The 14,165-nt window shown below is 37.1% G+C and overlaps 1 protein-coding gene across 4 annotated transcripts in view; it reads left to right on the forward strand.

Annotated features, from left to right (window-relative positions):
• Positions 1-14,165, forward strand: part of akap13 (A-kinase anchoring protein 13) — a 223,947-nt gene that overhangs the window by 91,914 nt on the left and 117,868 nt on the right. For all 4 annotated transcript variants that reach the window (XM_028473335.1, XM_028473327.1, XM_028473344.1 and 1 more), the window contains exons 8-9: positions 173-2,135; positions 10,544-10,617. In XM_028473335.1, coding sequence (XP_028329136.1) covers positions 173-2,135; positions 10,544-10,617 — 2,037 coding nt within the window. The remainder of the gene's footprint in view (positions 1-172; positions 2,136-10,543; positions 10,618-14,165) is intronic.

Below are 14,165 nucleotides of genomic sequence, written 5' to 3' on the forward strand. Positions count from 1 at the left end.
TGCTACTGCTAAACATAATTAGAATGTTTGTCTTTTCTCTGCCTTACTTTTTTAACCTTCAAACCGTTGTTTGTACAACCAGTGGAACACCTTATGCAACCACAGAGCTGGCTGATTAAAAAACACGTGTTGACTTATTGGTTTGTGTGTACTTTTTTTCTGTGTTGGGCAGGGAGTTTCAGTTGTGGATGTGCACTTGGCAGCATTCAACAGCACTGTGCAAAGAATCCAACATGTTGATGCACAGTCAACCAGTTTGGAACAACTGAACCAGCCAGCGTGCCTGGATTCTTTGACCGAGGAAGGCGCAGCAGAAAGTTTATCTGTCAATAGCTGCGGAACTGCCAATAGTGGACATGGTGTGACTGGGATTGCTGAGAATCAGCAGAGTTTGTCTTTTAGCAATCAGACATCAGAATTACTCCTCCGGGAGCATGGCCTTGGCCCCCCAGAGGACTGGGTGTGTCTCAGTTCAAACGCTGACAGAGAAAAGTGCCAAATGAAAGAGGAGGAGGGAAGGGAACGTCCTGTTTCCACCCAGAGTTTGTCTGACAGGAGTGAAGCAGTACAGAAAGAGTTGAGAGAGGAAAGCCTCACTGTGGGAATCCTCCCACCAGCAAACTGCGTTGAACAGGGAGAGGAAGCTGATAGAGGGGAGGCTGTGATCCGGGAAGGAGAGGAAGCCAGGAAGGGAGACAACGGATTGGAGCAGGAAGCAGAGGACAGCACAGGCAGGAGGAGAGAGGGAGAGGGAGAGGAGGAGGAGGAGGAGAGCAACTCTGAATCATTACAGCCACAAACAACTGGTGAAGATACAAAAGAGCCAGTCATGGGCCAGCACGCGTCATCACAGTACGCTTCAGACTCTTCAGACTCTGACGTGGAGGAAGAGGAAGACAATGTGGAGAAGGAGGATTCTAGTCTGGATCTCTACGATAGACTAAGTGTAAAAGATGAAGATGTTGGAAATGAAGAGTTAACAGAATCTGTGTCAGCCCCCAGAGACCTCCCCAACCCATTGCTGATTGAACCTGATGATGTAATCAAGGAGACTGACGCGGCTGCTCCGTGTCTCTTGATAGAAGGCCTCCTTGAGGGGGAACCTCCACCAGACATAAACAATCCAGAACAAAACCAGGAAACAGCTGGTAGGGATTACGCTGCACTCCACCAGTGGGACTGTGCTTCACTAACTGGTTCCCATTCTGGGAATTGTACTGGGACAGAGAGCAGCAAAGACACGGCCGAACTTTGTGGATTCAGCATTGAAAGCAACAGCTTGTCTGTGGATAATCCAGGTTTTAGGACTTCTGGTAACTGCTCAGATGATTTGTTGGACTGTGAAAAGATGCTCACTAATGAACTCTCTGACCAGGAGCCAAACTCAACCCAAAGCATCTCCAGTGACGATGATGGGAGCTTCAGATCCGTTAGAAGCTCCACATCAGAAATATTCCAACCCTCCCAGGATGATGGCACAATAGGGGACGAGTACATGCTTCAAACAATGAGAGTAGAACTGAATGATCAAACGCTCTATGACAGTAAGGAACAGTTGGAAAATGAGGATGAGTCTGGCACTGACAATGGACTGGCTGTGAGAAAGTGGCATCATGATGGCACCGAGCCTGACTCACCCCTGACAATCGAGCCTTTGACTCCTGCCGGGACCGAGAAGCTGGCTGTAGAACTGTCTAATGAGGATCCACCGTTGGAATCCACTGTGGTAAAAAGTGAGGAAACTGGGATTGATGTCATTGAAACTGGAGAGTCTAAAAACACTGGTATTGGTGTCGAGATCAAGCAGCCCATTGCAGATACGAACAAAGTGGTTACCCTTGCAGAGGAGGACATGGAGGTGGACAAGGTTGGTGATGAATCTGCTGTAGTTGCAGTGGTGGAAAGTGGGATCATGCTACCTGAGCTAAAGCAACCACAACTGGACACATCTGTGATAGAGGCTAATGAGAGCTCCCTTTCAGAAAGTGTGGATGTAAGTTCCTCAGATGCTAATTTAGCTTCTGCTAGCACCGAACCTTCTACTGACGCTCAACCTGAGGACCAGAGTGAGACGCTAGAAACATGTGACTCTGTGGATGGAGCATTGGAGAGTGGCAGCAGTGACACACTTCAAGGTGGGTGACATCACAACTCAGAGCTGTTTGTTTGTCTAACTTTTGTTTACAAACTTATTGGGTTATAAGTCTGTTATGAATGTATTATTATTATTATTATTATTATTATTATTATTATAGTGTCTATTTGACCTTCCTGTGAGGTGATTTTATGTCATGATTATTAATATAATGGTGGTCCAGGGCGCGGTTGGGGTCAATTATGATTGTAATAACTTAATTGATAATTAATTACAATTATGGCGTAATTATAATAGTAATTGTAATTTAAAAAGCTGTTGCTCTTGTAATTGTAATTGAGTTTAGATAACTCACTGTGTAATTGCCATGAAAATTCTATAAAAATTATAATTTAAGGGAAAACTGAGGAACCATGTTACAGTTATATGTTTTACACATATGTAAATAACTATTTTTAAATGATGTTTCTTATCAAGATTTCCCACTTTTTACATTTAAAAAAAATATAAATCAAGGGGTATACTCAGAATCAGAATTCCTTTATTTATCCCAGGGAAAAATTGCTTTTGTTACAGCCGCTCAAGACAATATCACTAATAAAAGAATAAACGTTGAAACAAAGACGAAAGAAAGAATAAACGTTAAATAAGTGTATAATTAAGTAAAAGATTGTTAAAAATAAGGATTAGATACACACACATTACAGTAGTAAAACATAAAGTAAGATAGATAATACTACTACTAATAATAGAAATATACTGTATACTAACACAAAAAGGGCTCAGACACAAAATATTAAAACCTTTATTTTCATTATTTAGATAGCCTAACAAAATTAGATGATTTTTAGTGTATTTTACTGCTGTTTTAAGAATAATTATCATAAGAGATGCTAACAGAAAGCTAACTTTTATTAGCTTGTTTATTTCATTGTGATTAATTGTTATTGAACTTTAATAATTGAGAACGTAATTGACGTTCTGAGGATAGAAAATAATTGTAATTTAATTGTAATTGGGAAAATTGCAGGTCACTGTGTAATGTAATTGACCCCAACCCTGGTCCAGGGTTCAACCTCAGAAACAGTAACTTGGTAATATAGATTTATATGAGAGTATTGTTTATTATTTATAATTGATTGATTAAATTGGTCACGTTAACTTCAGTTTAAGGTTTTATTTGCTGTCAGTACATTTGTGTTTATAAATTAAAAGTTACTTTCAGCTGCGAGGTTGTTTACGAGCTAATTCACTTTTATTAGTAACTGATTGATAATTAAAAATGGTCAAAATTAAGGCTGGGCAATATATTGAGATTCAAGATATATTGAGTTTTCTTTTTTGGCAATATAGAAAATTACAATATAATATATATATATATATATGGTTTTTTTTAATTATTTTTTTATTTATTTATTTTCTGTAGCTTATTTTGTATCAAAATACATGTTATAAGAATGGCTGCTTTTGCTACTTCTCAGAACAACATGAAAAGCAGTTAGATGATCACTGAGTGCGTCCTAACCCAGACCTTTTCCTAAAACAGAACTCACTCACACGTGCTGTCCCTAATAGGAGAAAAAGCCAAAAGTGGCACATATTGTGCAGCTGTTTGTTAATAAATGTGTCTGTACAGCATTTTGCATTAGCAAATTTAACCCATATCGTCCAGCGCTAGGCTGTGTCCGAATAGTCCCTCCTATCTCCTTTCCTATTCACTGTACTTTAACCCCCGGAACTGTTTAAGTGACGGCCATGATAAAAGAGCGTTCAACATTTCTCAAGAAAGGAGGCGCGGCCGTAGTGGAAGTGTCTGATCGTCAAAGCAAATGTGATCAGCTTTTCTTAACTCCTCTCCTAACATCTTTCCTTAACCCTGTAACGTCAGGGTTATGGAAAAGTGGATAGGAAATGAGATAGGAGGGACTATTCGCATGCAGCCATAGTCTCAATAAAACTTATTGATGTAGATCAGACTAATACATTTGAACCAAACCCCCTTTAAAGTAGTTTGAATTTTTTAAACTTCAGTTAAATTTTATGGCTATTCTCAATTAAAGTGAACATATCCTATTTAATAGTACTCAAAATATGAAGACGTTATGGATTAATGTGGTTTAAAGCTACTGATGTTTTTATATCTTCTGAAAAAAATGTTTTTAGTCAGTTGAAATCTAATGCAACATTTAAAAAGTGCCAAATCAACTCTGTGACATTACTGTCAGTGCAACGGCTGTCAACAGCATGTGACCTCCTAACAACTGTACGTTAATGTGTGTGTGTTGTGTCATAATAGTTGATGCTGACTCATTTTAATCACCTATTTTTAGTATGTGGCTTTGGACGTTAGGGTGCAGCATTATTACTTTGTGATGCAGGTTATTTCTTTTGGAGGCACACCCTAACAGTCAGAGAAAACTGTGCAAAGGGTTAATGCTTTTACCTTAAGGGCTTTTTACCAACCTCCCAAAAACAGAGTTTCAAAATGATCACATTCTACATGCAGCATATGCTATTTCCTAAGGTTTGACATGTGCATGTTGTTTGATGCCAACAGCTACTGAATTATAGTCTACTCTGAACAGCTCAGAGATGCTCATTAATATACAACTTTTGTTGCATCATCGAGTAGCGCTGCACGATTTTGACAAAAACACCTAATTGCAATTTTTCTGATAGATATTTCGATATATGATTTTTAAAAATAGTTTATACATTTGAATGCACGTGTTTTATTTTATTTTTCAAATCCAGTTTTATTTTTTCCAAGTTCTGTGCTTTCCACATACATTTTTTAAAATGCCATTATTTTTAAAAAAAAGTTAATCATTTTTTTTCAGAAAATTTGTTTTTAAATCATGTGAGGAAACAAAATGAATACTAATAAATAAAAAAAACCCATAATTTAACAAAAATGTATGTCAAAAATAAAGATGGAATTTAAAATAATGAGTAAGATACAATTAAAAGGTAGATATAAGTTGTACTGACATGGATTGTTCTGCTCTTTTTTAATTATTCATGTCATATATGTTTGAGAGCAGCATTAATGTCACCCAATTCCCCCTCAGGGATCAATGGTTTACTGAATCTCAGCAGATTTATTGATTAAGTTTTGATCAACTTAATTTAAATGAACCTAATTTAAATGATCCTGAGGATGACATCATTCCAGACCGTAATGATTAAACAAAAATAAATGGACAAATTCAGACTCTACAATCCCTGGCATCGATGGTCTCGTCCACAACAACAGAACAACTTTATCCACAGATCTTCTGTTGCTCTGATTAGATGTTGTTTAAATGCTCTGAGCAGGTGAAGCTGATTACAGCTGATCATGTATTAACGGAGCGATGCAGCGCTACACGATAAACGGACGAAACTTCACAGACACGTTTAAGTTAAGCGGGCACTCTGATTTAGGAGTCAGTGATGATTTGTGTAGTTTTTTGGCAGTTTAGACTGTGTTTAGTGCAGTTTAGACTGTGTTTAGTGCAGTTTGGTGCAGTTTAGACTGTGTTTAGTGCAGTTTAGACTGTGTTTAGTGCAGTTTAGACTGTGTTTAGTGCAGTTTGGTGCAGTTTAGACTGTGTTTAGTGCAGTTTAGACTGTGTTTAGTGCAGTTTAGACTGTGTTTAGTGCAATTTAGACTGTTTAGTGCAGTTTAGACTGTGTTTAGTGCAGTTTAGACTGTGTTTAGTGCAGTTTGGTGCAGTTTAGACTGTGTTTAGTGCAGTTTAGACTGTGTTTAGTGCAATTTAGACTGTGTTTAGTGCAGTTTAGACTGTGTTTAGTGCTGTTTAGTGCAGTTTAGACTGTGTTTAGTGCAGTTTAGACTGTGTTTAGTGCAGTTTAGACTGTGTTTGAAGCAGGCAGGACGGGAGGGGGCGGGCAGTGCACCATAACAAGCAGTCCCCAAAACATTTCCCCATTAAAAAAAAAAAAAAAAAAAAAAAGTCCTTTTCCGCACGGTGATGGCGTTTCAACCCGATTCTATCTATTTCTGCATTCAACGGTAGATTCTGTTTTAATTGATTTAATTCCATAATTCCGTTAACGTGAATTATGTAGGGCTCTAGTGTAGTTGTTGTTGGCGCACTCAACTGGGGGGTAACTGAGACTCGCTGCAGCACATACACGCATGTGTCCTGTAACCATCTCTGATTGGCCAGCGGCACAGGAAGGCGGTTCTCGACATTTCTGGTTGGTGATTATATATATCACTCACAATGATGAAGACGAAAGAAAAAACCTCAGCGTCTGAGGTTGCGTTATCGCAGTAGTGAAGACCTTAATATCGATGCGATTAAGATTCTTTTATTATTACTCCAAAAAACATACTAAATTGGAGAAATTGTAAAAGGAACAACAATACACAAATTTATGAACACCCACGATAATTATAAGTGTGCACAAAAATAAGAAGAAAACACACAAAAATAGAACAAAAATGACTCCACAAACAAAACACAACAACAGATGACTACAAATATACACAGAAATAAAATTAGAAAACACTCAAAATGACCAAAAACACACACACTAATGACAAAAACACATTTTTCATTCTGCTAAATGCTGACATGAATGAGTATATTGTGGCTCTCATATCAGACAATCACATTTTTTTAACTGCTCAGTGTTACTTACCAAAAAACTATAAATTTCATGAAACTGCATTCTTCTCACATTCTTTTATGGGACAGGCATTTAGTATAATTGCTCACAGACCTTATATAGGGGCTGCGTGGTGGGATTTACTTGTAGCTGGATTTGGTCCATGGGGCTTTGGTTTTACATGCATGCATAAGGCCACGTGTTAACTGTAATACCCACATTTAAATGCTTTAGGATTTGGCTTACAGTGCCTTGCAAAAGTATATTTACCCCTGATCTTTTCCAGACTTTGTCACATTACGACCACAAATGTGAATATATTTCATTATTTTATGAGACCAACATGGTGTCCCTGCTGAGGAAAAGCATCCCCACAGCATGATGCTGCCACCACCATGTTTTACTGTAGGAAGGGTGTTCAGGGTCATGTGCATTTTTCATTTAGTCAAACTAAGTTCAGTTTTGGGCTCCTCTGACCAGAACACCTTCTTCCATGTTGTGCTGTCTCCATCATGGGAAATCAGAATTCTTATGGCGTTAATTTAACAATTGTTTTTTTTTTTTTTGCCACTTTTCCATAAAAGCCTGATTAGCTCCAGTTACCATGGGCCTCCTCTGATCTATGGTATTTTAGTATTTTTGCAGTTATGCCCTACGCTTTCCATTTTTAGATGATGGATTGGGTGCTATTTGAGCTTTTCAAAGCTTGGGATATTTCACAACTTTACCCATACTTTAAATTTGTCTCTAACCCTGAACTGTCTGATATGTTCCTTGGCCTTCATTCTGCTGTTTGTTCACTAATGTTTTCTAATGAATGTCTGAGGAGTGAAAACAGCTGCATTTATACTGAGATTAGATTGCACACAGGTGGACTCCATTAACTAATGAAGTGACTTCTGAAGACACTTGTGCTATGTCTGAAATGGCGTACTAATGTTCTATACACTATACACTCGACGAGTATATACTGTATACTATACTATACTATATACTATAACAGTGTTTCTCAAATAGGGATATAACAGAATAATTTAAATATTATTAACAACACACAAAATAACCCAAATAACACACAAAACTATGATAGAAATGAAAATATAAGAGTCAGTCTAGGTTCCACACCAAGCAGCAAATGGCCGTAAATGACAAAAACGATCATTCCACTTATTTATAAAATTAGATTCTGTAAAATGTGTGTTATTATCACTCATTCATTCCATCAATATGCTTTATTGTTGTTTTTTCCCAGAATTTGAGCAAATTGTTGTATTTGGACAAAGAAGGGACTTGGATTGAAAAGTTAGAGAAAGGGGGTACATCAGCCAAAAAACCACTGTACTATAAGTATGATTAGGATGGTGAGCGTTCCCACTGAAGTATATTTCCAAGTTTCCCATGATGCATTTGGAACCTACAACAACAAAAACCTGAAGCACACTGAGACTGCATATCTGTTGATTCTCCACCTTTGAAAGTTCTGAAAAAATTTGAGGTGAGAAAGTGACCAAGTAGAATATCAACACGTGCTCATTTTATCCATTAAACTCACGCAAACACATTTCATGCTGACATTTCCGAGGTTTTTAGAGACCCGACATTGCGTTACTGACAACACTTTTAGTTAACTTCAAAACAAGAGCTCTATTTACAAGAGTGTTAAAAACTAATGGAAGACAAGAAATTATACTTTTGTTTTGAAAAGGTGATGTTTGATTTTCGGTTTTCAATACATTATGGGACGGTTGAGTATGACTAGCGTGCCCATTGTACATACTTCAAAAATGTCCCAATATAGTATACAGTATATCCGAGTATTTCTTGCGTACTTTTCACACTATCTAGTGTGAACGCACAACATACTACATTAGTATGAGTAGTACGTTAGTATGACATTTCAACACGGCCTTGGTTTCACTGGATTCTGTTTATGGCTAACAGAGTAAAATTGGCTTACGAAGCAATATTTACACCAGTTTTCATTAGGTAAAAATGATGTAATTCAGAATCAGAAATGTTTTTAATGGCCATGTACAGTTTTAAGGACAGTACAAGGAATTTGTCTTGGTAGTTGGTGCACAAAAAAAAAACCCAAAAAAAAACAAGGAACAACCCAGCAACAATAATAATAATGATAAATATAAAGGATGAGGGATAAATAAAGGATAGATAGAGAATCACACACACACACACACACACACACACACACACACACACACACACACACACACACACACACACACACACAGCTTTTGGATATGCTAAAAGAAAACTTTGACAACTTAGAAAACCTTTACTGCTTTTGACCAAAAACTAAAAGGTTTATACACATCACAGATGTGAAAGGTTAGGACTAAAGGCATGATTTTTGGGTGTCAAATAGAAGAGCAATGAAAACTTGAAGCAAGTTGAGCTGCCTTCATGGAATTAAAATGGCTAAACTTTATTAGGACTTTATAATTGTGCCGAACTTGCTGAGCAGACGTTGAACCTGTTTTTGTCTCCAATACCTGAGGCTAGTTAATCTCCATGTTTTGGCGTAGGAATGTATGAGCTGACAGTCACATTCCCAGTGCATGTGAGCTCTTCTCCAGCACTCTGTGAGGGGAGGTCTGACTCCGCTAAATAAACATATGAGACCTGCAGTGTTTTAAAGCACGTAAAAGTTCAATGACTAGAGCTGGATGATATATATCGACATTCTAGATATATTGAGTTTTCTGTTTTGGTGATATAGAAAATTACAGTATTATAGCTTGTTTTAGGAGTTGCTGCTTTTGCGACTTCTCAGAACAGCATAAAAAGCACAGTTAGATGGATTTATGAGTGCGTCCTTACCCAGACCTTCCATTTGCTAGCATTCGCATTAGTTACCATTAGCATTAGTCTAGCATTAGCACCAACAAAGCATTAGCATTTGCCTAGCAATTGCATTATTCTATCAATAGCATTAAACTAGCATTAGCTAAGGATTAACCTAGCAATAGCTGAATATTAGCAATAAGGTTGAAAAGGTTGGAAAAGTTGAAATAGGTTGAAAAAGTTGAAATGGGTGAAGGTAGTAGTTGAACATGTTAAAGCTTCAATGGTTTGAATCAGTTGAAGAAAGGCTGGGGATGAAAGCTGAAATTTCCAATAGAAATTAATGGGAAAGGCAAAAATTAATAGGTCAAAAAGTTACAAATTATAAAAGTACAAACATAGATTTTAGGAACTTTCTGAATTTTTTGAGAGCTTGTTTGTTAAAATCTAACAAACGGTGTAGGAGGAGTTAACAACAACATAAGAAAAAACAGAGGCACCCTCACTAATAAAATCTATATAGTATATCGCCATTTTGAGAAAAAATACCAACATATGAGTTTTGGTCCATATGGCCCAGCCCTACCAATGATGAAAGGTGATGGTTGAGCCCGTGTCATCAAAGGACACAGTTGCCATTAAAAAGTAGCAAAGCATCACGTAACATGATGAGTCATCACAGATGAGAATGAAACCCAGAGACCAGCAGGTGCCACCCTCACCCCTTTTATAACTTATTAAGCCATGTTGATTCACACACGACACCATGATAGATTCCTTTAATATGAAACCATCGTTTCCACCAAGAAGTAATTAATTCTTTCGTGTTAATGTTAAAATTCTTCCTAAGGGAAATCAACCTCTCGGAAAGATTTAAATCGTAAATAAAACTTGTGCAGAGTTCAATATGAAACCCCCCTAACAACATCAGTTTATTTCCCATTACCTCTCATTGCAGATGCTTGTTATTGATTCCTGTGTTGGGAGCAATTGTCTGATTGCATTGTGTTGTGTGCATCTCCTCAGAGGTAAACATCATCAGTTCCGAGGAGGCGGTGGAAGACGTAGCTGAGGAGGAAAGCAGCCCACTGGAGGAGACGGTATGTTTCAAGTGTCTGTTGTTGTCAGCCCAGCCTAACCAACAGCACTGTGCTCCAGTTATGTGTTTATTTAGCTCCAATGCAAGATGAGTCACTGTTTGTCGAAGCCTTGATGCACCCAGAGTGACTCCCAGTATGAACAAGTTTAAAGGAGCTCTCAGCACTGAGGCAGCTGAGGGGAAATCTCTGAGGACACCAAACAAAATAAGAAAGCCTCGCCTGCATCGACTGCAGTGGGTTTATCAGTCGGGTAGAGTGGCTGTGTATGTTGATGCCATCAAAGTTTGAAACACACGCCTGCTGGAAAAGCAGTCAAATGGTGTGTGAAAAAACATATATAAGATGCCACAAAGCTGGAGTTTCTCCTTCTGTAAGAGTAGGTTAAATAATCCTTAATCTCATTTCTTAACCCTGGATCAATTGACCCTGGATTAGACAGAGTTTGCTGCTTCACAGATGCCATTCAGACCAGCCATGAAACAGCATGAAAGTGCATCAGGAATTTTTCACTGTGTAGGAGGATCGCAAGTGTGCGAGAGTCTGTAGGAGGGTCTGGAAAATGTATTTTAAATTATTTATAACCTTCTTCATGGCCATATTTTGTGGACCCGCAGAAATATCGGGACTGTTATGGACAAGCCCTTCCCAGTTTATACATTTTGAGATTATGAAGCACACCGTTTATACTGGATGTTATTTATGGGCTGCAAAGCGGAGGATGCACACAGTAGAGCTTTAATCTGGCCTAAAAAGAAGACCTGACCTGGCCTGAGCCTGACAGAACACGGCCCAAACCCAGCCGGTGTCTATTTAAGAAATGACTTGTATTAAATAGACAGTGCTGTTGATCAGGGGTGTCTCAATCTGATACTGACATCGAATATCAGCCAGAAAATGAATATTTGATTTTATCGAATTGCATTTAAAATATCTGATATATATTATATTATATTCAAGTGTAGAATACTATAGATATTATGTTGAAGGGAAAAATTTATGTAACCAATTGGTCAATAATAAATGTGTCAGTTTTTCTCATTCCTACTGTTGCTGACTATTGTTCTCTGTTTGAGTAACATTACTTGATTAAGCCTTTTCTAACATTACTCACTACAAAATAAGTAATAAAAGTATGTATGATTCGTGCTGGTATCGCATCGGATCGATATCGGCATCGACCAATACTCAAAATACTGCAATATTGGTATCGTATCAGAAGTTGTATCGGGACATCCCTACTGTTGATTCTCAGTTAGCCAGATTAAAAAGAGAGTTTAAAGAACGAATGGAAGTCCAGGTGTGCAACAATTATTTCAAAATGACACCGTGGGGGCCTCCAACAGCGCTGACGAGAACCCTGACTTAAATAAAGTTTGAACTCCATGATTGTCAGTGAGTGCAATTATTCCTCTGAAATACCATGACTCCATTCTGGTTAAACCAGTGTCTCAGATGAGGGGAACAGGACTTAGAATAAATGGAAAATGAGAAAAAACAATTAAAGCTACTGACCTTTTCCTCAATGAGTTAAAGATTTAATGAAAATGCTTTTAATTTCACTGAATTCAATCACCGGTGATGATGATGATGTTGTTTTGAGCCACGGTAATTGTAAAACAGAGGGACATGATGGTAAACAAGCCAATGGGAGGTGATTAGTGAGTGAGGCATGATGGTGAATATCTAAACGTGCACAGACACGCTAACCGTTGCACCAACAAACAGTTCCCCATGGGAAACATGAGTTTAAAAAAAGGAATATTAAAGAAAAAAAAATGGCTTGTAGCATAAATGGTTGGCAAACGTGTTGTCACTACACTGTGGGAACAGAGCTTTGTGATGGGCGGAGTTTGTTTATTTTTCTTCCTGCTCGTAGGTAGAGATCAGCGTGGTGTGTGTGTGTGTGCAGAATGAATGAGATTAGACTCATGCAGTTGTTGAAATGTGAGCTGGAGATGCTGGAATAGGAAATAAACATTTCCTTCTCCATCTCCTCTATGATTTAGACCTTCCTTTGTATCTCACCCTGTGGCTTTTCACTGCTCTGCCTGTTATGAGACAAGTTCAAACAAGAATCAAATAAATTAGTTTTAGATGCGACGGCACTGACACACATCCTCTGTATTCAATGTCAGGTTTTTTTGTGTTTTTTTGTCAGTTTTATTTGTTTCAGGCTAACAAAAATATTCAATCATAAATCACAATTTAAAAAAATATATAACAAGACTGAAACAGTTATATGCCCAACATAAATCATTACATTCAACTTACCTTTATCAAATAATACACACAAAAGAAATACAAGTCGTCAACAGAGTAAGTTTTACTGTAAGTTGTTTTTTTCAAGTAATAAAAAATAAATAAATATTTTAATCTCTTAGGCTGTATTTGATGGTCTGATGGTCTTTAAATGTCACAAGTTTTAATTTAACAAATAATGGATGTGTGTGGTCATAATACTTTATTAATAAATAAAACAATATCATTAACAATGACTACGTCATATATGGGAGTATCAAAGTATAATACATTGTAAACAAGGAATTGTAATTAAGTAAGTCTAATCAGACTAATAATCTGCATAAGAACTGTTCTTAATGATTGCCTTTTTAATTGTTTTTTTTTTAATTATTAATTATTATTTTTAACTATTAATTTTGCTTTGTTCTAAAGATGTTCTCCCTAACTGCTGAGAACTGTTCTATCATTGATGTTTCTAAAATACACTTTATTAAGTAGTAGTATTAAAGTAGTAGTATTAAAGTAGAACACTTAAATGCAGACTTATTAAGATCTCAAATTAAAGGTGCAAAATCCCTCCCGTGCTTAAATACTTTGGATGTGCTAAATCCTTACCTGCTATGGCTGATCTATGCAGATCGCTGTTCCTGCAGACATGAATACTTAAATAACTCATTTACGAGTGCAAAATGTTCATCATGAAGAAATGTGGAGAGCTGAGTAGGCGAGAAGTGCACTTGGTGATAAGGTGAACTTTCCTCTCTGCTTATGAGCAGAACTGCACCAACACTCATTACGTTTAGTTAATATATTGAATTTATTCATTTCCGTAGGATAGAACATAAATGTGACTGAAAGTGCTGTTAGTTAATTTGACTTAAAAACGTAATGCCGTTTTTTGACCTACAGATTTATATAACTCTATGCGTCACATTTTCTCTAAAACAGGCACCTTGGCAAACGCCACTAACCACACAGCTGATATATCTATGACATCAGGGTTGGGGCCAGTTATAATTGTGAACGCGTAATTGATAATTCTTTACAATTATGACGTAGTTATAATCATAATTGCAATTTAAAAAATCTGTTGCCATTGTAATTGTAATTGTAATTATTATTAAAATTCACTATAATCTGTCAATTACAATTTAATGAAATGCAAAACAGGTCTATGGCTTACACGTATGTAGGTAAATATGAAAATATGTTTCATATTAAGTTTTCCCACTACCTGTCAGTGAATTTTCACTGGTAAGGGAAGAGATAGAGTTAGAGTTAAAATATCATTGAATTTATTTAAATAG

Source organism: Gouania willdenowi, chromosome 3 (genome assembly GCF_900634775.1).
Source record: "Gouania willdenowi chromosome 3, fGouWil2.1, whole genome shotgun sequence".
Lineage (NCBI taxonomy): Eukaryota > Metazoa > Chordata > Actinopteri > Blenniiformes > Gobiesocidae > Gouania > Gouania willdenowi.